This window comes from Trachypithecus francoisi, unplaced genomic scaffold (assembly GCF_009764315.1).
Source record: "Trachypithecus francoisi isolate TF-2019V2 unplaced genomic scaffold, Tfra_2.0 Lachesis_group11, whole genome shotgun sequence".
Lineage (NCBI taxonomy): Eukaryota > Metazoa > Chordata > Mammalia > Primates > Cercopithecidae > Trachypithecus > Trachypithecus francoisi.
In genome coordinates, this window is record NW_022681456.1 from 125,819,906 (window position 1) to 125,843,230 (window position 23,325).

At 49.3% G+C, this 23,325-nt stretch overlaps 1 protein-coding gene across 1 annotated transcript in view; it reads left to right on the forward strand.

Annotated features, from left to right (window-relative positions):
• The first annotated feature begins 2,736 nt into the window (after positions 1–2,736).
• VWF (von Willebrand factor) overlaps positions 2,737–23,325 on the forward strand; it is a 176,814-nt gene continuing 156,225 nt past the window's right edge. Inside the window, exons 1-5 of the mRNA XM_033223122.1 lie at positions 2,737–2,985; positions 4,230–4,284; positions 6,074–6,238; positions 18,251–18,353; positions 18,943–19,151. Of these exons, the coding sequence (XP_033079013.1) occupies positions 4,230–4,284; positions 6,074–6,238; positions 18,251–18,353; positions 18,943–19,151 (532 nt within the window). The 5' untranslated portion in view covers positions 2,737–2,985. The remainder of the gene's footprint in view (positions 2,986–4,229; positions 4,285–6,073; positions 6,239–18,250; positions 18,354–18,942; positions 19,152–23,325) is intronic.

Sequence of the window (23,325 nt, forward strand, 5' to 3'; positions counted from 1 at the left end):
CTCTTGCCTCTGCCTCCCAAAGTGTTGGGATTACAGGTGTGAGCCTCCACGTCTGGCCTTAAAGTTCTTTTTCAAGTTTTCCTTCTGTTCTTTTTTTTTTGTTTTTTTTTTTGACAGAGTGGCTCGGTCACCAGGCTGGAGTGCAGTGGTGCGATCTTGGCTCACTGCAACCACTGTCTCCCGAGTTCAAGAGATTCTCCTGCCTCAGCCTCCGGAGTAGCTGGGACTACAGGTGCCTGCCACCATGCCCAGCTAATTTTTGTGTTTTTAGTAGAGATGGGGTTTCACCATGTTGGCCAGGATGGTCTTGATCTATTGACCTCATGATCCGCTTGCTGTGAGTCACTGTGCCCTGCCTTAAAGTTTATTCTTTGTAAAGACAGGGTCTTCCTGTGTTGTCCAGGCTGGTCTTGAACTCCTGGTCTCAAGCGATTATCCCATCTCAGCCTTCCAAAGTGCTGGAATTATAGACATGAACCACCGTGTCTAGCCTCTATTATAATTTTAAACACTAATTTTTTTTTTATCTTTCTCTCATCATTTTATTATCTGAAATTCTTAGGGATCTAATTCTTGCTCATGGTAGATTGTTTTCTCAAGTGTTGAAAAATTTGTGATTTTTGAATTCATCCTCAAGAGAACTTTATTTGCATGAGTGCAAAGGATGAAAATTCTAGACCGGGTGCGCTGGCTCACACCTGTAATCCCAGCACTTTGGGAGGCGGAGGCAGGCGGATGATGAGATCAGGAGTTTGAGACCAGCCTGACCAACATAGTGGAACCCTTTCTCTACTAAAAATACACAAAATTAGCTGGGTATGGTGGTGGGCACCTGTAATCCCAGCTACTTGGGAGGCTGAGGCAGGAGAATTGCTTGAAGCTAGGAGGTGGAGGTTGCAGTGAGCCATGATCGTGCCATTGCACTCCAGCCTGGTGGACAGTGCAAGACTCCATCTCAAAAAAAAAAAGGAAAATTCTAAAGACTTAATTTCCCCTCCCCAAATGAAACAGGTGGAGACAGGCAAACTTCCTTATCTTCTACGTTGGGGGATGGGTTTTTTTCCTGGTCCACCGTTTGGAAGATGTTTCCCTTCAAAGTTTCAGCTTTATGCAGGGATCTCCATTCTAGCTCTCCCTCTGAGTGAGGCCCATAGCTGAACTGCCCATTCTTGCAATGTGCAGCCTCCAGTCTGGAGGGTTCCCAGACTGGCCTACGCTAGGCCACCCATGGGCCTACCTTGCCTCATGCTCATTTAGGCTCCTCTTCCTCATTGACCCTTGAAGATATTCCTTACTTTCCTCCCAGATCAACTGTGCATTTAAAGAATATTGTATTTAGCACAGCATGTAAAGATATTTGTAATGAGAGGATTTTCAGATTATTTAGTTTTTTTTAAAAAACGAGAAGTGGAAAATCCTGACGGCTTTTTTTTTTTTTTTTTTCTTGAGACGGAGTCTCACTCTGTCACCCAGGCTGGAGTGCAGTGGCGAGATCTCGGCTCACTGCAAGCTCCTCCTTGTGGGTTCGCACCATTCTCCTGCCTCAGCCTCCTGAGTAGCTGGGACTACAGGCATGCACCACCACACCCGGCTAAGTTTTTGTATTTTTAGTAGAGATGGAGTTGCACCATGTTAGCCAGGATGATCTTGATCTGACCTCGTGATCACCTGCCTTGGCCTCCCAAAGTGCTGGGATTACAGGCGTGAGCCACCGTGCCCGGCCCTTCAATGGCCTTTTCTACTGTCTCATGCTGATTCTGCCTATTGTGCCATTTTTCTTCCTTGGGAGTGTGCATCCTTGTCTTCTGGGGCGGTAAAGGGAGTGGTGGAGTGTGAGGTATGTGGGAAGGGAGGAGGTTGGAACCTAGTGGTTTCTCAGTCTTAGGGCAGGGGGTATCATAGAGAAGCAGTGAGGAGGTCTTCCATACCCAGACATGCCTCAGGGTGCTCGTCTCAGTACCTGGAATCCCAGCACGAGAGTCACCTTCCCCCCCACCCCTGCCCATTTCATCAGTTATTTTAGTAGGAATTAGTTTAGCAGATGATGTTGAGAATTAGGCTTTTGAGAATGGGAGGCTGGGAAGAATGTGTGTGTGTATATAAGGGCAGGGTACCAGAAGTGGCTGGAAGCGTCCTTGAGAATTAGAATTATTAGAATGTAGAAACAGTAGAAGTATTAGACTCAAACCATCGCTCCCCACTTTCACCGTTTTACAAAGGCCTAGGCTTGTGGCCAAGACCTTCATCTTTAACTGGTCCATTCAACCCTGGCCAGGACCCAAGTGGACTGTTTTTGTCAGGACCAGGACCAGATCCTTCCTACCTGGGGTGCATAGGAAGTGTTAGTGCTCCCCTTCCTCCAAACACAGCAGCAAAATTGGCTCAGGTTGAGGTGTTTTTCCCAACTTCCCTGGAGCCCAGCCCTGGAAGCTGGATCAGGAAGCTGTGTTGTTCTCCTGTGACTCCCCCCAGGCCTGTATCAGCCTGCCCTGAGGCAACCAGCATTCCTGGTTATCCCGCACAGGTGGGGCACTCTAGGAAGACCAGGGATCAAGTGTGGGGGTGTAGAGGTTGAGGGGGGGTGTTTGGGGAGGGCAAGGCAGTTCATTAAGGCAGCTGCCAGGAGGTCTCCCTCCAAACTCTACAAAGCTTTATCAGCTTGGAGGTACTTCTAATACCATTTCCTTTCATTGTTCCCTTTTGGTAATTAAAAGGAGGCCAATCCCCTGTTGTGGCAGCTCACAGCTATTGTGGTGGGAAAGGGAGGGTGGTTGGTGGATGTCACAGCTTGGACTTTATCTTCCCCAGCAGTGGGGACTCCACAGCCCCCGGGCTACTTAACAGCAAGACAGTCCAGAGCTGTAGCAGACCTGATTGAGCCTTTGCAGCAGCTGGGAGCATGGCCTAGGGTGGGCGGCACCGTTGTCCAGCGGCTGAGTTTCCCAGGGACCTTGGAGATACCCGCAGCCCTCATTGCAGGGGAAGGTATGGCCTTTGGAAGGAGAGCTGGCTCAGTTGTGGGAGGAAGATGCAGGACTGACTGCCTGCTCCTGGGGAGCTGGGGTTCTCTGTCCCTGGACTAGAAGGCCTTTGTTTGGAGGGGCAATTCAATTCAGCCAGGGGTGATCCTAATACTCCCTCCTCCACTTGCCTCTGAGGGTCCTGGGCCTGCTTTTGTTCATGCAGTGGGTTTTTACCGTTTCATAGTACTTCACTGAAGTGAGTTGGAATGAGCTTTGCCCTCACCTGTGATAACCTTTTGGGAGCAGCTGAATGTACCTGAGTGTTAGGACTGGGAGGGGACACTTGCTTGGAGACCAAGACCTATAGCTGTAACGGACATCTCAGTGTTCCTTCCACAGATATATCACGTATTGGCTTGATTTCACCTTTGGCTGGATGGGACCTTGGGTAGGAAAGGAGTCCCCCCCCAGTGAATCTCGGGCAACAGATTCTGCATTTCATTTAACAACCTTTCCCAGAGGAGAGGGGTAGAGCAGGGGCTCTAAGGGACTTGGGGTATGCTGTGTCAGCCAGGGGTAATGGTTCCTCTCTTGGGGGCTCACACAGTGGGGAAGTTGGCCTGCATCCAGGGCCGCTGGACTCCTGTCCATTTTTTTTTTACGTGAACTCAGCAAACATTTGCTGGACATCTCCTGGGTGCTAAGCATCTTGCCAGGTGCTGGGATTGGAGACAAGGGAGACAGCTCTTGCTCTTGTGAAGGCCCTTGTGGTACAGAGTCTGGGGCCAACAAGCAAACCATCAAGTTGGCAGTTCCTGAGCATTCTCTATGTCTGGGCTGCTGTGGTGGGCACAGAAGTGTAAGACGGTTCCTACTCGCCAGTTGGGATGCAGAGGCAGGAAGGAATGAGGTGCGTGTGAGTTCCCAGCTGCTTCAGGAGGCAGGGATATGAGAGAGGCCTGGCTGGCCTGGAGGGAAGGCAGAGTGTGCCTCTTGTCTTGGGCCTGGGACTGCTGTCTCTGGAAAGGTGCCCACAGATCCCAGCTCATCGCGATTGTTACCCTTGGGTCTGGCACTGGCCAGGGGTTTCGGGAGGCGGGGGAGGGCAGTGGGCCAGAAGGCCATGTTCAAAGGGGAAAAGGGGGTCATGAGGATCCATCTTTTCTCCTGCTTCAAAATGTTTTTGCTACTGCATGCCCTGACAGTCGCCACACCAGCAGCCACCTACCTGGGTGGCAATGACCAGCTCACATCTCTTCTCTGCAGATGATTCCTGCCAGATTTGCCGGGGTACTGCTTGCTGTGGCCCTCGTCTTGCCAGGTAGGTACCAAAGGGCCTCTATTTCTCATTCCTGCCCCAGGGCCATCTGGAGTGACCCCTTTCTGGGAACCAGCAGATGTGTCTGGAGCTCCCCTGTATGCCTAGCCCCAACTTAGGCTCCTGCTGGTTGCTTCCTGTGAAGGTTCCGCAGAGTTCCTACCCTTGACTTGTATTGCAGAGACCAGGTGCCTGCAAATGCCGTCTCCTATTGGGGAATTAAGCAGCATAAAGGTGGCACAGAACCGTCCTATGTTGTGGGACCACAGGAGGAGGAAGAAGGAATCCAAGACTTGGATAGATGATTAGTTTTAGATGAGATAGTGGAGGTCACCTAGTTGAACCTCCCATGATACAAATGGAGAGACCGAGGGTCAGAGAGGAGAAATGACTGCTCCAAAGTCTACAGCCATAACCAGAGGTCAGTCTTCTGGGTCCCAGGCCAACACCCTTGGCACTGCACTGCATCATACTGCTGCCCTTCCCTTGCTGAGATTCTGAGCCTGTAAATGGTGGGAGGGGACTTTTGACCTTGGGTACTTTCCACTTAGATCTCTCAGGTCAGCATCATCCAGTTGCTGCCTGCAGGTGAGTCTGGGGAAAAAAAAATACACATTTATCACACTCTCTGCATCTTCCTACCAGGTGGGTCTTTTGCCAGGGAACCCAGAACGCTTAGAGATTTACTGCTGTATTTCCCCACCTGCCAACACACAGGCACACACACACAACCATGGTCAGTGAAGGAGTTAGCATGTGCTGACGCTGGAGGAACTGACACTTCATAGAGTCTGTGCCAGGCACACCGTCTGATCTGTTCAAAATTTAACCTTAAGATATACTAGTAGATTTATGTACAAAGATGCTCATTGCAATCTATTTATAATAAAACATATGGAAACATGCTAGAAACCTAACAATAGAGGGCTATACTATGGACATTGAGATGCAAAATATGATGCAGCCACTAAAAACCGCATATTGGAAGTACATACAAGAGCGCGATGAATTATTTATAATCTATTGAGAAATAAACAGGTTATAGGTAGTTTGCACAAGGTGGTCACCAGTTTCTGAAAAACCCACAGCTGTATGTATGCTATAAAATAAAATGGAAAGATGAACATTGAAATGTTAATTCTAATCATCGCCAAATGTTGGGTTACAGATGGTTTTAACTTCTTTGTGTTTTCTTTTCTCTTTTTTGAGACGGAGTCTCACTCTGTCGCCCAGGTTGGAGTGCAGTGGTGCGATCTTGGCTCAGTGCAACCTCCGTCTCCCGGGCTCAAGTAATTCTCCTGCCTCAGCCTCACGAGTAGCTGGGATTATAGGCGCCCACCACCGCACCCGGCTAGTTTTTGTATTTTTAGTAGAGACAGGGTTTCACCATGTTGATCAGGCTGGTCTTGAACTCCTGACCTCAGGTGATCTGCCTGCCTCGGCCTCCCAAAGCGCTGGGATTATAGGCATAAGCCACTATGCCTGACCAGCTTCTTTGTGTTTTCTTCTGTATGCTCCAAATTTTTAATAATGAACATATTTTAAATCTGTAAGTAAATGTCATTAAAACTAGATTTCCTGAAAAACCGTTCCTTAGTTATTGCTGGAGTCTGGAGTCGTATATGGGAGCTGAAAGCAACAGCTTTAGTCTCATTTAGGATGGAAAATACCTCTGCACAGCCCAATTTCTATCAGAGGCAATCTAATTTCTATGAGGCCAGAGAGGTTTGAGCTGATGGTCCCCGTTGTGGCCTGGGATCACCAGCCCAACCTGTGGCCTGTCTCCCTCCAGGGACCCTTTGTGCAGAAGGGACTCGCGGCAGGTCATCCATGGCCCGATGCAGCCTCTTCGGAAGTGACTTCATCAACACCTTTGATGGGAGCATGTACAGCTTTGCGGGATACTGCAGTTACCTCCTGGCAGGGGACTGCCAGAAACGCTCCTTTTCGATTATTGGTGAGTTCTGGGCACTGCAGGGAGGAATTCAGAGTGCTGGCCGAGCTCAGCCCTGGTGTGGGGGAGGATTCCTGCTCTCGGAATAGTGTCTGAGCTAAAAGGTCACTGCTGAGAACAAGGAGAGGAACAGCCTTTCTGTGACATGTAACCCCTCTTGGCTTTCCCCGGGTCTCTTACCACGGGAGCCGTGTGGGATGGGTGAAGAGCCTTCATCTTGTCTGGTAGTTCACTGTGTCCATTGCTCTGGGTCCCGGTGATGCCCTGGGAACGCCGCAGCATCAAGGCGAATGGTGAATTGGAGAAGGTGCTTTGGAACATGTAAAACTCCTTGCCAAAGGGAAGACTCGTTGTTTTCTTGGTGGCCTGTGGATCAGAACATCGGCTTATGCTGAGGACTTCCTGTATTCCTGGAGAAGGGCTGGTCCTGTCCCTGCCATGTCCCCGTATCCCCACAATAGCCCTGGGATGTAGCTGTAGTCGCCCCAGTTTTACCAATGGAGAACCAAGGCCCATGGAGGTTGCATCTTCCTTCCAAGGCCTGACAGACAATAAAAGGTGGAGCTGAGGCTGGTGCAGTGGTGCACACCTGTAACCCCAGCCCTTTAGGAGGCCAAGGAGGGTGGATCACCTGAGGTCAAGAGTTTGAGACCAGCCTGACCAACATGGTGAAACCCCATCTCTACTAAAAGTACAAAAATCAGCCAGATGTGGTGGTGTGTGCCTGTAATTCCAGCTACTTGGGAGGCTGAGGCAGGAGAATCGCTTGAACCTGGTTGCAGTGAGCCGAGATACACTCTATCTAGCCTGGGCAACATAGTGAGACTCTGTCTCGGGGAAGAAAAAAAGGTAGAGCTGGATTTTGATCCCAGGCCTCTCAGGCTGACAGAACGTTCCTCTGGACTAAGGAGAGAGGGTGCTTGCCAAGGTGGGGGGGGCAGGGGTGGATGATTATGGTTTGGTGACCTCCACATACTAAAAACTAATCAATGTGTGCAGTATGTGAGGGAGGGATGCCAAAAAACCTAGCAAACGTGGGGGCCCCAGCCTTGGAATGGAGATGGCAAAGGATAGGCTCATGCTGTTAAAGAAAAGATATTCATGACACTTGTTAAAGCAACTAAGGAAGACTTTCAAGAGGGACTGCTGCTATGTGGGCTTTTGCAGAGGGGGAGAGAGAGGGCTCAAGTTCTTTTTTTTTTTTTTTTTTTTGGAGACAGAGTCTTGCTCTGCTGCCCAGGCTGGACTGCAGGGGCATGATCTCGGCTCACTGCCAGCTCCACCTCCCGGGTTCATGCCATTCTCTTGCCTCAGCCTCCCGAGTAGCTGGAACTACAGGCGCCCACCACCACGCCTGGCTAATTTTTTGTATTTTTTAGTAGAGACAGGGTTTCACCGTGTTAGCCAGGATGGTCTCGATCTCCTGACCTCGTGATCCGCCCGCCTTGGCCTCCCAAAGTGCTGGGATTACAGGCATGAGCCACTGTGCCCGGACGAGAGGGCTCAACTTTGAATACAACAAGGAAAAGTGAAGATTGAGGGCCGAGGAGGGTAGGGGTCAGTGGTAGAAAATTACAAAGAGGAAACCTCGGAAGTAAGAGGGATTCTGGTTAACCCAGCTTGACAGCAGTCTTGCTGAAGTCAAGCAGTCTTGCTGATCACATATTGAGGGTGGGGGCATCTTTTCTAAATCGACTCAGCAGGATTCTTATTAAAACTGGACTGAGGCCAGGCGCGGTGGCTGAGCACCTGTAATCCCACCACTTTGGAAGCCCGAGGTGGGTGGATCACGAAGTCAGGAGTTTGAGTTAAACCCGGTCTCTACTAAAGATACAAAAAATGAGCCGGGCATGGTGGTGCATGCCTGTAATCCCAGCCACTCTGGAGGTTGAGGCAGAGAATTGCTTGAACCCGAGAGGCAGAGGTTGCAGTGAGCCGAGATGGTGCCTTTGCACTCCAGCTTGCGCAACAGGGCGAGACTCCATCTCAAAAAAAAAAAAAACCCACAAAAAACAAGACTGAGCAGGCCAAGGACGAGCCCAAGGCCAAGGCTTAATTTAAAAGAGGGCTCAGAGGCGCCCACTCAAGTTTGGTCAGGTAGGGAGTTTTTGGCAACACCCAGACACTTTCCTGAGATCTGGGCTGTAGGGCTCCTGGGATCATTGCTCCATCAGTCAGTGGGGACTGACGCAGGGTCCTCCGTGTGCCCAGTACTGGGCTAAGCTTTGGCACCTGGCTGTAGCTATGAGCTCCCCCAATTCCTGGTCTCTCCCTGAGCCCATCTTTGCCAGCTGCCCTGATTCTGCTGGGAAACCTATCAGATGTGACATCTAGGCTAGGCACTGCCATCCTTCCCATTCCTCCGTGAGCTCCTCAGGGATAAGGAGCATGTCTCACTCATCTGTGTTTCCTGGTATTTAGCTTACTGGGTTCTCTGTTGTGCTGAAGATTATGTATGTATGTATGTATTTTTGAGACGGAGTCTTGTACTGTTGCCCAGGCTGGAGTGCAGTGGCGTGATCTCGGCTCGCTGCAATCTCCACCTCCCGGGTTCAAGCAATTCTCCTGCCTCAGCCCTCCCAAGTAGCTGGGATTACAGGCGCCACCACGCTCGGCAAATTTTTGTATTTTTAGTAGAGACAGGATTTCACCATATTGGCTAGGCTGGTTCTTGAACTCCTGACCTCAGGTGATCCACCCACCTCAGCCTCCCAAAGTGCTGGGATTATAGGCATAAGCCACCAGGCCTGGCCTGAAGATGTTTACAGAGTGTGTGTGAACAGCCACAGAGAAGGAGCTTGGATGACCAGAGAGGGCAGGGAAGGGTGCTGCCTGCCATGGGGACAGCATGAGAAGTGGGGAGGCTGAAGGGGCATGTGCTTCTGAGCTTCTGACGTGGAGCCCTGGGGAGGTCAGTGTGGCTGGAGCAGCAGTTGCCAAACTTCAGGCTGCATCAGGACCACCCGGAGGGCTGTGACAAACAGATCACTGGGCCCTGCCCCTGGAGTTCTGACTCAGTAGATCTGGAACAGGGCCTGAAAATTTCATTTCTAACAATTTCCCAGCTGCTGCTGCTGCTCTTAGAGTGGGTAACCAGACTTTGAGTGTGTGGGACTGGAGGAGAGGGGGCTGAGAGGCTGGGGCATCGGCTGAGGCTGCAGTGGAGGTCTTGAAGTCTGATGGGGAATTTGAGTCCATTTTGCAGGCTGTGAGGAACTAGTGTAAGGTCTTGTGCAGCAGGGAAGTGGTGAGAGGAAACTGGTTTTTTGCCAAGATGGTCCTGAAAAGGAAAGAGGTGGTAGGTGGAGTGGCCTTGGCCGTTGTAACCAGGCAGGCAGTGAAAAGGCCAGAGATGCCCCAGGGCATGACAAATCAAGAAAGTCATCCTCAACACCAACGTGAGGGTCCCAACTTGATTCAGAGGCTGCAGCTGGGGAGGAACTGGAAGAGCAGCTGGAGAGAGCCCCCCACCCCTGCCCCTGGGAAGCTGAGGACTCATGCCCTCCCTACCTTGGGTGACCCCAGATTTTGTTTAAAGTAGATTTTCCCCATTTTATAAATCACAGCAGAGCTGATACAGACCCCTACCTGTGATGGCTCTGGGGTTGTCAGTGGGAATGGAAGGTTAGAAGTGACCAGAGGAGGCCAGGTGCAATGGCTCATGCTTGTAATCCCAGCACTTTGGGAGGCCGAGGCAGGTGGATCACCTGAGGTTGGGAGATCGAGATCAGCCTGGCCAACGTGGTGAAACCCCATCTCTACTAAAAATATAAAAATTAGTCTGGCGTGGTGACATGCATCTGTAATCCCAGCTGCTCAGGAGGCTGAGGCAGGAGAATCACTTGAACCTGGGAGGTGGAGGTTGTGGTGAGCTTAGATTGTGCCACTGCACTCCAGCCTGGGCACAGACTGAGACTGTCTCCAAAAAAAAAAAAACCAGAGGAAGATTTTGATGGAGACACTGCAGTGCCCGGCATGGGGGCAGGGGCGGGGGGTGGATTGCTGTCTGGACTCCACAATCTATTCAGCTCTGCTGTGGACTCCCTGCCCCGAGGCGGGCTTGTAAACAACACGTACTAATACCTTAGTCCCAGGCACAGAGTTCATGTTCTGGGCTCAGAGAGCCAAGTTAGCATGTTGGAAAAGCTCCCTTCCCCTATTTCAGCCCAACTCCAGACCCCTCCCCATGTCAGGGTCCCTGGTGGGGACATGTAGGGTGTGCTGGTGCCTCTGGGCTGTCTGTCACCTCCTTCAGGAAGCCTTTTTGCCCATTCCACCCGTCCAGCACTGGGCTTATCAACTTATGCTCACTGGTCAGTTTCCATCCCACAGAACTGGGTGGCTCTGCCCCCAGCAGGAAATGGAAGCACAGATGGAGCCACAGCTGGCGTCAGAAAACCTGTGTTGTCCTCTGCTCTCCCTCTTCGCTGAGTGCTCCGAGGGCAGTTACGTGCTTTTAGCCTCCAATTCCTCATCTTTTCTTTTTTTGGAATGGATTCTCGCTCTTGTCTAGGCTGGAAGGCTGGAGTGCAATGGCGTGACCTCGGCTCACTGCAACCTCCCCCTCCCGGGTTCAAGCGATTCTCCTGCCTCAGCCTCCCGAGTAGCTGGGATTACAGGTGTGCACCACCACACCCTGCTAGTTTTGTGTTTTTAGTAGAGACAGGGTTTCTCCATGTTGGTCAGGCTAGTCTCAAACTCCCGACCTCAGGTGATCCGCCCACCTTGGCCTCAGTTCCTCATCTTTAAAATGGAGATACCGTGAGCATCAAGGGAGACAGGTTATCTGAAAATGTGACTGCTTAGCCCAGCTGAGTTATTGAAAGCGGCCAGCTTGACATGGGATGTTCACTTGGAATCGCCATGCAGAGACGGGGGCTGCTGGGCCCCCAGGCATTTCCGTGAGGTCAGGGTCACTTCAGTTGCATCTGTCCCTCATAATCCACACAGGTTTGTGCTAGAGGTCTGGCCTCTTGGGCCACCGTTTTCCGGGTTTCAGTGGCCACAGAGGAATTTGAAGGGCCATGGAAGACCTGTCTACTTCAGAACCCCTCGGTGGGATTCCCCACCAGGTCACTATTTTCTTATAAACTGCTTGTCCTTGTGAAGTGTCCATTTTCTGGGAGATTGTTTGCCTAAACAAGGTTACAGATGAAACATACTTTAATGTAGATTGGTTTCATTTTCACCAAAAGCGTGCTGCTAATGTCAGAGAATGGGTGGCTATTTTGCCTGTTGGTGGTGGTGGCAGGTTTGGGGTGTGTGGGAGAAGAGGAAGAATTGGGGGTGGGCTGGCACTGGTGCATCAGGGCAGCCAGGGGCACTGGGTCAGGGGAGGGAGCCCAGGCCTGGGGCCTTGCAGTTTCATTTTCTGTGCACGTGCCCACCTTCTGTTCCATTGTTCTCCAATGACATCCTGCCTCCTTGACGGTAAATTGCACATCCACATTCCTCCCGAGTGCCTGTGGACCTTATTCATATCCTGGGTAAAGTGTTTGTCTGCATATGAAGGGCCACCTGGTGCCAAGGCGAGGCCCCTGTCCTTGATCCTGTCTCCTGGTGAGGCAGGCTGCAGGGTTCGAGGCCAGGGTGACATGGCTCTTTGCCAGGTAGCGCAGAGGCCAGAGAGAGACTATGGGAGTCCTGGTTCCTGTTCCTCCGTAGAGACTGTTCTTCCTAAGCTGCAGCTGTGGGATCAGGCTCCCAAACCAGCCAAGAAAGAGCCATCAACAACCCACAGCCTGCTGAGTCGCTTCCCCTGGGGAGCCTTAGTTTTGGTGGCGTGGTCAGACCAGACCCCTGTTCTCAGTGTGGAGGGAGGGTTACCTGCACCAGAATCACAGGCATAGAAGGTTGAGTGTTGATTGGAAATACAGATGAGTTCCACCCTAAAGCCTAAGAAAGCGCCCAGGTCTGACTGGTTTCAGCTCCTGGCCTGCTTCTGAAGGTCCCAGGATTCCTTTTGCTCTCTAGGAGCTTACTCCTCACTTAGCGCCTTGATCACTGCATTCCACAGGCCTGGTGGGAGCCTCGGGGAGAGCTTCGCTGACTTGTCTTGCCTGTTTGGGGTGACAGCCAGCCCCTCTTTTCCTAAGAGTTATAGGAAGTGCTAACCTGGAGGTCTGTGGAGCTCAGGGGTCTCTCCTGGGCTCACCGGCGATTTCTAACGGCTCGTTTTTCTAATGGCCCATTTTCCTAATGGCTGCACATCATCTGATCCCCTGAGTTCTGCATTGAGAGAATGAGGCAAGTAAAATGCAAGACTGATGTGGAGTTCTCCCTGCATTAGTGGTTAGCACAATCTAGAACACTCCGATGCCCTGTTACGCAGCTTTGTGTTGCAAAATCAAACCTGAGTGTAGGTTCTCCATTTCCACAGTGGAAACCAGGGGTTCTTCGTTGGGGTGATTTTCCCCCCGAGGACGTTTTGGGTTGTCACAACTGTGGGGTGGGTGCTGCTGGCATCTAGTGGGTAGAGGCCAGGAGGCTGCTGGTTCTCCCACCATGTGCAGGGAAGTGTCTGGCCCTGAATTCAATAGTGATGCAGTGGAGAAATCCTCTTGTAAACCTAGGCCTTGGTTTCTCTGTAATAACTAGCATTTAAAAAGACAGGGTAGAAAATATCAACAGTGCATGGCACACGGCAAGGGTAAATATGATATGAAATGTATGTGTGTCTAGAGTCATAAATTGTGTTTTTACTATGCTTTTTGAGCAAAAGAGTTTAAGAGCCACTTGTTTAGATCCTTCCTGCTGCCTTGGTATGTTTTTCTGAATTGCAGACTTGCCTAGGTCACACGCTGAAAAATCTCGTTGCCAGACTGGACACAGTTGCTCATGCCTGTAATCCCAGTGCTTTGGGAGGCTGAAGCGGGAGGATTGCTTGAGCCCAGGAGTTCGGGGCCAGCCTGGGCAATGTAGCGAGACCCCCATCTGTACAAAAGTTAGCTGGGCATGGTGGCACACACCTGTAGTTCCAGCTATTTGGGAAGTTGTGGCAATAGGATTGCTTGAGCCCGGGAGTTTGAGGGTGAAGTGAGCTGTGATCATATCACTACATGTCCTCCTGAGTGATACAGACCTCAAAAACCCCAAATTCCCTTGCCATTCCTCTGCTCTGGGTGTGCACTGACTGCTCTTCGAGTCCCCTCAGCCATCCAGGGCCAGGAATTCTCCATGCCATGCAGTTCAGTCCTCACTGAAGGGCACAATGCAGCCCCACTCCTGCCCCTAGACTGCTGTTTTTGGTTTGTTTCTGGGTGGGTGGGGGCTGGTTACCAGAACCTAAACCATCCCCTTCAGGAGCCCTAGTTCCTGCAGTAGGTGAAGCTCTTGGGACAGCCAGCCCCACCTCCCCTGACTGCCTGGAGCTGCCCCTTGGACTTCCCGATGCTGGTCTCCTGGGGCTCCACAGAGCAAGCCTTTCAGGTACTTAAAACAGCACTCGGGCTTGAGTCCCAGCTCTTCATCTTCATCCCTGACTAGCTCTGTGATGATGGGCAGGTTACCCCAGGGTCTGCCGCCTGAGCCGCCCCGAGCTCCGCAGCCTGTGTGGGCAGGTTCCTCTGTTATTTACTCTAGGAGGGCTGGGGCTCTCCTTCCCTCCCATACACTTCTCCTGGTTCTCTCGTGTTTGGTTTTTCTGCCTTGCTGAATTCTTGGTTTGTTCAGCCTTGCAGGCCTTACTTTTCAAACTTACAGCCATATAGGGATCTCCGGGCTCCCCTGTGGCACCTGCTCAGCTCCGCCTGCTGTAGAACGAGTACCTTGCTTAAGTGATTTTGCATCTTTGGGAGCCTCTAGGAGCTGTAGATGTGCAGCTGCAGGGCCATGCCAACCCCAGGCTGCCTGGCTGCCTCTGACGTGTTCCCTACCCATCCTCCAACCACATCCCTGGCAGACTTGGTCCCACCCACCCTTTCTGCATCCCCAGGAGGAGAAATGCCAAGGAGTGGCTCACGGGGTTCCTTTACCGTTTCCAGGAGGGAGCTGCCTTTGACTCAGAGGTGACATATTGGTTGAGTTACACAGTGAAGCTGAGGCAGAACTCCCTGTCCACCTGCCCTGTGAGATGGGATGGAAGGAGGGATTTGCTGATGGGGAGACAGGCTCAGTGGTAATAGGACACAGGGCCCCAGACCTCGTGGGCTCATTTGTCTGCCATCCGGCAGGTGGGGGCTTCTGCTGTGGCAGGTCTCGAGTGAGGAGTGTGGAGTGGGTCCCTGCCCTGTCGCATGGGCTCACTCTGGGCTGTGTGTAGTGTTCAGAGCGCCAGCCCCAGAAAAGGCCGAGGGAGGGATCTTGTCTTGGGCCCAGTGTGAATGCCGAGGGCCCTAGAGGGCTCCTGGGAGGGGGTACAACCTGGAGGTTGTTACCTGGTTGCCCCATTTGTTTGGTTTTTCAACATTTTCTTATGGAAATATTCAAACATACAGAAAAGTCGAAAGACTTCAAGATCCATATACTCCTCACTCAGATTCTACCATTACTGATAAATACAATGAAAAATAAGTTACTTGGCTGGGTGCGGTGGCTCACACCTGTAATCCCAGCACTTTGGGAGGCCCAGGCAGGCAGATCATGAGGTCAGGAGATTGAGACCATCCTGGCTATGGTGAAACCCTGTCTCTACTAAAACAACAAACTAGCCGGGCGTGGTGGTACGCCCCTTGTAGTCCCAGCTACTCGGGAGGCTGAGGCAGGGGAATGGTGTGAACCTGGGAGGCGGAGCTTGCAGTGAGCCGAGATCGCACCACTGCACTCCAGCCTGGGTGACAAAGCAAGACTCTGTCTCAAAAAAGAAAAAATGTTTCTCTATGCGGTCACTTTTCCAGTTGTTTTTCTTTGGCCAATTTCTTGCTGTCAGTTTGTTCAGCTTCTAAAGGTTTGCTTGCTGTAAAAACTGTTCTAGGTTGGAATGCAGAGCAAGGGAGACTCCTCAGCTCAAACAGGACAAGTCCGCTTTCATTTGGCGGGCACCTCCATTTTCTCCCAGTTGTGTTGACCTGGAGCTCTGCAGAATGTGGTTTATGGACTGTGAGTGGTCTGTGTGACTTTCCTGGTGGCTGCTGCTGGCATTCAAGACTATTCCTGGAATAGACTGTGTATTTACACAGGAGAGCCCTCACCGAATTCCCGCCAGAAACAAGTCTATTTTGTGGCTCATTCGGGTTGGTTTGGAGTGTTTGTGTGTTCCAGTGTGCATGGTATGTATGGGCATGGTGTGTGTGTGGTGTTCCTCCTGCAGCCTCAGTTCAGCCCAGAGCCCTGCTGGGGACTCTTCCTTTCCTGGCTAGGAGTGAGGAGACCCTTGCATCAGCTCCCTGTTTTTGTGGCTCTGGCCATGGCAGCAACACCTCAAGTCAACAGACCTGTCAGGTCTTCTGGGCTTGGTTCCACAGACATCTTAGCCTCTTCTTGCTGAGAAGAAGCCACATTCCCCTATCCCTTCTAGGAGAAGAGAGATTTGCTGATTTTTAAGACCAACTTTACCCCTGAGTCCTATGCCCCATTCCTTCAGGACCCCAAGGCATCGTGCCCCACCTGTGGGCTCTTTGTTTTCTCTGGCTGCCCTCTCTTCTCTGGCTGCTCCTATCTTCCCTATTTTCATTAATTTCTCAGTTTCTAAGGTTTGAGACCAGGCCCCATTTTCCCTTCTGGTTCCTTTGATTCTTTTTTTTTTTTTTTTTTTTTTGAGACGGAGTCTCGCTCTGTCGCCCGCGCTGGAGTGCAGTGGCCGGATCTCAGCTCACTGCAAGCTCCGCCTCCCGGGTTGAAGCCATTCTCCTGCCTCAGCCTCCCGAGTAGCTGGGACTACAGGCGCCCGCTGCCTCGCCCGGCTAGTTTTTTGTATTTTTTAGTAGAGACGGGGTTTCAGCATGTTAGCCAGGATGGTCTCGATCTCCTGACCTCGTGATCCGCCCGTCTCGGCCTCCCAAAGTGCTGGGATTACAGGCTTGAGCCACCGCGCCTGGCCGGTTCCTTTGATTCTTATGACCAATTTGAATATCAAAGACCCAGCACAAGTAGCAGTTCTAAGAAACTGTGAGGCTTGCTAAGGTTTGGTCGTGCTGTGAAAAATGTCTCTTGCCTGTGTTTTCTCTTTCATGCCGGCCACCATCACCCTTGTCACCCTGTTCAGCCCTTACAACTATACCATTCTCAGAGCCTATTTTATCATGTGTCTGGATCTTCAGACATTTCCGTTGTCAACCATTTAGTGTGTGCTTATTTCCATGTGCTGTGTAAGGCATTTGACTCACACAATCTGTAAACTCCTGGATAATCAAATTCAGTAAATTTAGGCAGAGCTCATGAATCTCCATTTGAAACAAACAGCCTAGTGATTCTAATTTGGGCTGTCCTAAGGTACCATTTTATTTTTATTTTTACTTTATTTGAGACGGAGTCTCGCTGTCGCCCAGGCTGGAGTACAGTGGCGCAATCTCCGCTCACTGCAAGCTCCGCCTCCCGGGTTCACGTCATTCTCCTGCCTCAGCCTCCCAAAGAGCTGGAACTGTAGGTACCTGCCACCACGCCCAGCTAATTTTTATTTTATTTTTATTTTTTAGTAGAGACAGGGTTTCACTGTGTTAGCCAGGATGGTCTTGATCTCCTGACCTTGTGATCCACCTGCCTCAGCCTCCCAAAGTGCTGGGATTACAGGTGTGAGCTACCGCGCCCGGCTGATACCATTTTAAATAGCACTGCTAGGCCAGGCGGGGTGGCTCATGCCTGTAATTACTTGTACCCAGGAGCTCAAGACCAGCCTGGGTAGCACAGTGAGATCTTGTCTCTACAAAAAGAAAAAAAATTAGATGGGTGTGGCGGTACATGCTTGTGGTCCCAGCTACCCTGGAGGCTGAGGTGGGAGGATTGCTTGGGCCCAGGAGGTGGAAGCTACAGTGAGCCATGTTCACATCACTGCACCCCAACCTGGGTGACAGAGCACAACCCTGTCTCAATCATGAATGAATGAATGGATAACACTCTCCTAGAGCACCTGTTACCAGTAACTCACAGTGTTGCCTTTTTGTTTGCTGCCTTACGATATACTCAATTGTCGTGTGTTCATCTTCTGTTTCTGCACAGGTTGTGAACTCCCGGAAGCAAGAGATCGTGCTTTTAGATTTTTCATTTGTGATTTTTTTATTTTTATTTTTATTTTTTTGAGACGGAGTCTGGCTCTGTCGCCCAGGCTGGAGTGCAGTGGCCGGATCTCAGCTCACTGCAAGCTCCGCCTCCCGGGTTTATGCCATTCTCCTGCCTCAGCCTCCGGAGTAGCTGGGACTACAGGTGCCCGCCACCTCGCCCGGCCAGTTTTTTGTATTTTTTTTTTAGTAGAGACGGGGTTTCACTGTGTTAGCCAGGATGGTCTCGATCTCCTGACCTCATGATCCACCCATCTTGGCCTCCCAAAGTGCTGGGATTACAGGCTTGAGCCACTGCGCCCGGCCTCATTTGTGATTTTTAAGAGCCCACCTGAGGGTTATGTATCCAGAAGTTACTCATTATTTTTAGATGAATGGAAAAATGGGGGAGAAAATGAGATTTTTAGGGAGATTTTTATTGCTCACTTGTAAAGACTTCTTGGGGCATTTTCTGCTGAGAGAAGGTTACGTAGATAATGATTCTTTTTTTTTTTTTTTTTTTTTTTTGAGACGGAGTCTTGCTCTGTTGCCCAGGCTGGAGTGCAGTGGCCAGATCTCAGCTCACTGCAAGCTCCGCCTCCCGGGTTGACGCCATTCTCCTGCCTCAGCCTCCTGAGTAGCTGGGACTACAGGCGCCCGCCACCTCGCCCGGCTAGTTTTTTGTATTTTTTAGTAGAGACGGGGTTTCACCGTGTTAGCCAGGATGGTCTCGATCTCCTGACCTCGTGATCCGCCCGTCTCGGCCTCCCAAAGTGCTGGGATTACAGGCTTGAGCCACTGCGCCCGGCCGATAATGATTCTTAATCAATGTATTCATTTTTTGAGGGGAGTCATAGTCACTACTCTTCACTTTTTTCTCTTTCAGGGGACTTCCAGAATGGCAAGAGAGTGAGCCTCTCCGTGTATCTTGGGGAATTTTTTGACATCCATTTGTTTGTCAATGGTACCGTGACACAGGGGGACAAAAGGTAAGCCCAGAGTGTCTGAGTTAGAAAGGACCCTAGAGCCGGGCGCGGTGGCTCAAGCCTGTAATCCCAGCACTTTGGGAGGCCGAGACGGGCGGATCACAAGGTCAGGAGATCGAGACCATCCTGGCTAACACGGTGAAACCCCGTCTCTACTAAAAATACAAAAACTAGCCGGGCGAGGTGGCGGGCGCCTGTAGTCCCAGCTACTCCGGAGGCTGAGGCAGGAGAATGGCGTAAACCCGGGAGGCGGAGCTTGCAGTGAGCTGAGATCCGGCCACTGCACTCCAGCCTGGGCGACAGAGCAAGACTCCGTCTCAAAAAAAAAAAAAAGGACCCTAGGGATCCTCTGGTACAAGGAGCCCCTCATTTTTAGATGAGGAAGCTGGGGCGCAGGGAATGGAAGCAAATGTTCCAAGGAAGGGAGTAGCAGTGCTGGGTGGGAGCCAGGTCTCCCGATTGCTGCTCTAGGTCCTCAGCCACTTTGCATCACGGTCGGAACCCTACAACATGGGGTTGGGGTTAGAAGGTGGGAGAGACATCCAGAAAATGCACGAGAAGCCCACTTCTGAACTTAGCCTTTGCCCTCCAGAGTCTCCACGCCCTATGCCTCCAAAGGGCTGTATCTAGAAACTGAGGCTGGGTACTACAAGCTGTCCGGTGAGGCCTACGGCTTTGTGGCCAGGATTGATGGCAGTGGCAACTTTCAAGTCCTGCTGTCAGACAGATACTTCAACAAGACCTGCGGGCTGTGTGGCAACTTGAACATCTTTGCTGAAGATGACTTTATGACCCAAGAAGGTAAGATGTTCTGGGTTACTGTTTCCCTAAAGTGTAGCCATGCTTTTTGTTTCCTTGCTCATAAACCTTCACTAACATGCCTTTCCTGCCATTCAAACCTCACTGTGACCACCTCAATTTCTGTTGCCAATCTTATCTCTTTGCATTCCATTCCAATGCCTAGACCTTTAGTTAAATCAGTCTTAGAGTTCCTCAAATCTGACTTCCTTCAACTTTGAATTCTCTGTAGCAACTTGCACGTGGCAGATGGTTGGTCAAAGCTGGGTGGTTTGAGTCGATCCTCCTCAGCCCACTACAGTGGAGTGGATAAAATCTATGGAGTGGTCCTCCACATGATCCAGAGAGGCCAGTTTATGTGTGTGTGCATGTGTGTGTTCATGAGCAATAGAAGGGATATGGATAATGTGGAAACACTAAATATGAATATTTCAATCTTCTTTAATTTCAATTACATAAACATACAATTAGTAATGTTCCCTTGCCAAAGCTAAACACTTAAATATAAGTTACCTTTCTTCGTTATGACCCAATCACTTTCTGATTAGAGGGTAAACAATGCAGGCCAGGCACGGTGGCTCATACCTGTAATCCCAACACTTTGGGGGGCCAAGGTGGGCAGATCATGAGGTCAGGAGATCGAGACCATCCTGGCTAACGTGGTGAAACCCCTTCTCTACTAAAAATACAAAAAAATTAGCCGGGCGTGGTGGTGGGCACCTGTAGTCCCAGCTACTCAGGAGGCTGAGGCAGGAGAATGGCATGAACCCGGGAGGCGGAGCTTGCAGTGAGTGGTGATTGTGCCACTGCACTCCAGCCTGGGTGACAGAGTGAGACTCCGTCTCAAAAAAAAAAAAAAAAAGTAAACATGCAGGGAAACAACAGACTGTTCCTTTCGTTGGAATGTACCATATTGGAAAATAATATGATAGTTTATTTTTTGGTTTTCTCCACCGATTTTGTCTGATGTGTACATCTAGGGCTATAAATTTCCCTCTAAATATCACTTTAGCTGCACTGTATATATGTGTGTGTAGGCGTGTAAATACGCATATATATGGTGTATATGTGTGTATATATGTAATTATATATGTATGTGTGTAAATACATGTGTATATGTGTATATATGTAATTACATATGTGTGTGTATATATATGTACACATTGTGGTCGGCCCAATTCTTTTGAATATATACCCAGAGGCAGAATTCCTGAATGATTTATAATGGCAATTCTGTTTTCTTCATATATTTCATTATTTTTCAGGTATGTGAAATTTTAAAATACTGCCTTTTATAATGTCTTTCTCTTAAAAGGAGAAAAATTTGATAGGTAATTTCTTAAATACTTAAAAAATTTTTTCTTTTTAGAAGTTTGTATAAGGCCAGGTGTCGTGACTCACGCCTGTAATCCGGCACTTCAGGAGGCTGGGGTGGATGGATCACTTGAGGTCAGGAGTTCAAGACCAGCCTTGGCCAACATGGCAAAACCCTGTCTCTACTAAAAATACAAAAATTAGCTGGGGGTGGTAGCGCATGCTTGTAATCCTAGCTACTAGGGAGGCTGAGACAGGAGAATTGCTTGAACCCAGGGGATGGAGGTTGCAATGAGCCGAGATCGCCATACTGCACTTTAGCCTGGGTGACAAAACGAGACTCTGTTCAAAAAAAAAAAAAAAAAGTAGGCCGGGCGCGGTGGCTCAAGCCTGTAATCCCAGCATTTTGGGAGGCCGAGACGGGCAGATCACGAGGTCAGGAGATTGAGACCATCCTGGCTAACACGGTGAAACCCCGTCTCTACTAAAAAATACAAAAAACTAGCCGGGCGAGGTGGCGGGCGCTTGTAGTCCCAGCTACTTGGGAGGCTGAGCCAGGAGAAGGGCGTAAACCCGGGAGGCGGAGCTTGCAGTGAGCTGAGATCCGGCCACTGCACTCCAGCCTGGGAGACAGAGCCAGACTCCGTCTCAAAAAAATAAAATAAAATAAAAATACTGTAAACTTATGGGGTAAAAGTGGAATTTTGTTACATGCACAGATTGTGTAGTGGTCAAGTCAGGACTTTTAGGGTACAATATACTTTATACCTATTAAGTAATTTCTCATCACCTGCTGCCCTCCCACTCTCCCTTTTTGAGTTCCAATATCTTACTCTACTCTGTCTGTGTGTACACATTTTTTAGTAACCACTTATCGATGAGAACATGTAATATTTGACTTTCTGTGGTTTGTTTCACTTAACATAATGACCTCCAATCCCACCCATGTTGCTGCAAAAGATGTGATTTCATTTTTATGGTCAAATCGTCTTCCACTGTGTATATGTACCACATTTTCTTTATCTGATTTTCTATTGATGGGCATTTAGGTTGATACCATGTCTTTGCTGTTGTGAATAATGCACAATAAATATACCATTGCAAGTATATTTTTGATATATTGATTTCTTTTTCTTAGGGTAGATATCCAGTGGTGGGATTGCTGGATTGAATGATAGTCCTTTTTTTTTTTTTTTTTTTTTCCTGAGACAGAGTCTCGCTCTGCTGTCCATGCTGGAGTGCAATGGCCCGATCTCAGCTCACTGCAACCTGCACTTCCCGGGTTCAAGCAATTCTTCTGCCTCAGCCTCCTGAGTAGCTGTAGCTGGGACTACAGGCACATGCCACCACGTCTGGCTCATTTTTGTGTGTGTTTTTTTTTTTTTTTTTTAGTAGAGATGGGGTTTCACAATGTTGGCCAGGCTGATCTCAAACTCCTGACCTCGTGATATGCCTGCCTCAGCCTCCCAAGGTGCTGGGATTACAGGTGTGAGCCACCACGCCCGGCAGGCCTATTTTTTTTTTTTTTTTTAAGTTCTGTGAAAAATCTCCATGCTGTTTTCCACAGAGGTTGTACTCATTTACATTCCCACCAACAGTGTGTAAGAGTTCCCCTTTTCCCTCACCTTTGCCAACATCTGTTATTTTCTGTCTTTTTAATAACTATTGTGACTAGGGTAAGATGATACCTTGTTGTGATTTTAATTTGCATTTCTCTCGTGACAAGTTATGTTGACCATTTTTTTCATACTCCTGTCAGATATTTCTATGTCTTCCTTTGAAAAATGTCTATTCATGTCCTTTGTCCACTTCTTGCTGACATTATTTGTTATTTTTCATTATTGTTGAGATGTTTGAATTCCTTGTATATTCTGGATACTAGTCCCTTGCTGGATGAATAAGTTTGCAAATATTTTCTTCCATTCTGCAAGCTGTCTCCACTCTGTTGATTTGTTTTGCTGTGCAGAAGATTTTTAGTTTAATGAAGTCTCATTTGTCTATTTTTGTTTTTGTTGCCTGTTTTTGAAGTCTTAGAAATTCCTCGCCTAGACCAATGTACACTACAGTTTTCCCAAGGTTTTTTTCTAGGATTTTTATAGTTTCAGGCCTTACATTTAAGTCTTTAATACATCTTGAGTTGATTTGTTTTTGCATACGTGAGAGATTGGGGTCCAGTTTCATTCTTCTGCATATGGCAATCCAGTTTTCCCAGCACCATTTGTTGAAGAGGGTGTCCTTTCCCTAGCATATATTCTTGTCAGCTTTGTCAAAGATCAGTTGGCTCTGTTTCTGGGTCTCTATTCTGTTCTATTGATCTTTGCGTATATATATGTGTGTGTGTGTGTGTATACACATATATGTATGTGTGTATATATATGCATATATATACACACATTAGATCAGTGGAACAGAATAGAGACCCAGAAAGAGCCAATTGATCTTTGTATATGTATGAATATATACACACAATATATATATATATACACACACACACATATATATATTTTTTGAGATGGAGTCTTGCTCTATCGCCCGGGCTGGAGTGCAGTGGCGCGATGTCAGCTCACTGCAAGCTCTGCCTCCTGGGTTCAGGCGATTCTCCTCCCTCAGCCTCCCAAGTAGCTGGGACTACAGGTGCCTGCTACCACACCTGGCTAATTTTTTTTTATTTTTAGTAGAGACGGGGTTTCACCATGTTAACCAGGATGGTCTCAATCTCCTGATCTCGTGATCTGCCCACCTTGGCCTCCCAAAGTGCTGGGATTATAAGCATGAGCCACTGCGCCAGGCCTGTCTTTTTAAATTTCTTATATTTTTTTGTAAGATAGTCATGAATTCAGTAGGGCATTTGTCCATTGTAGTG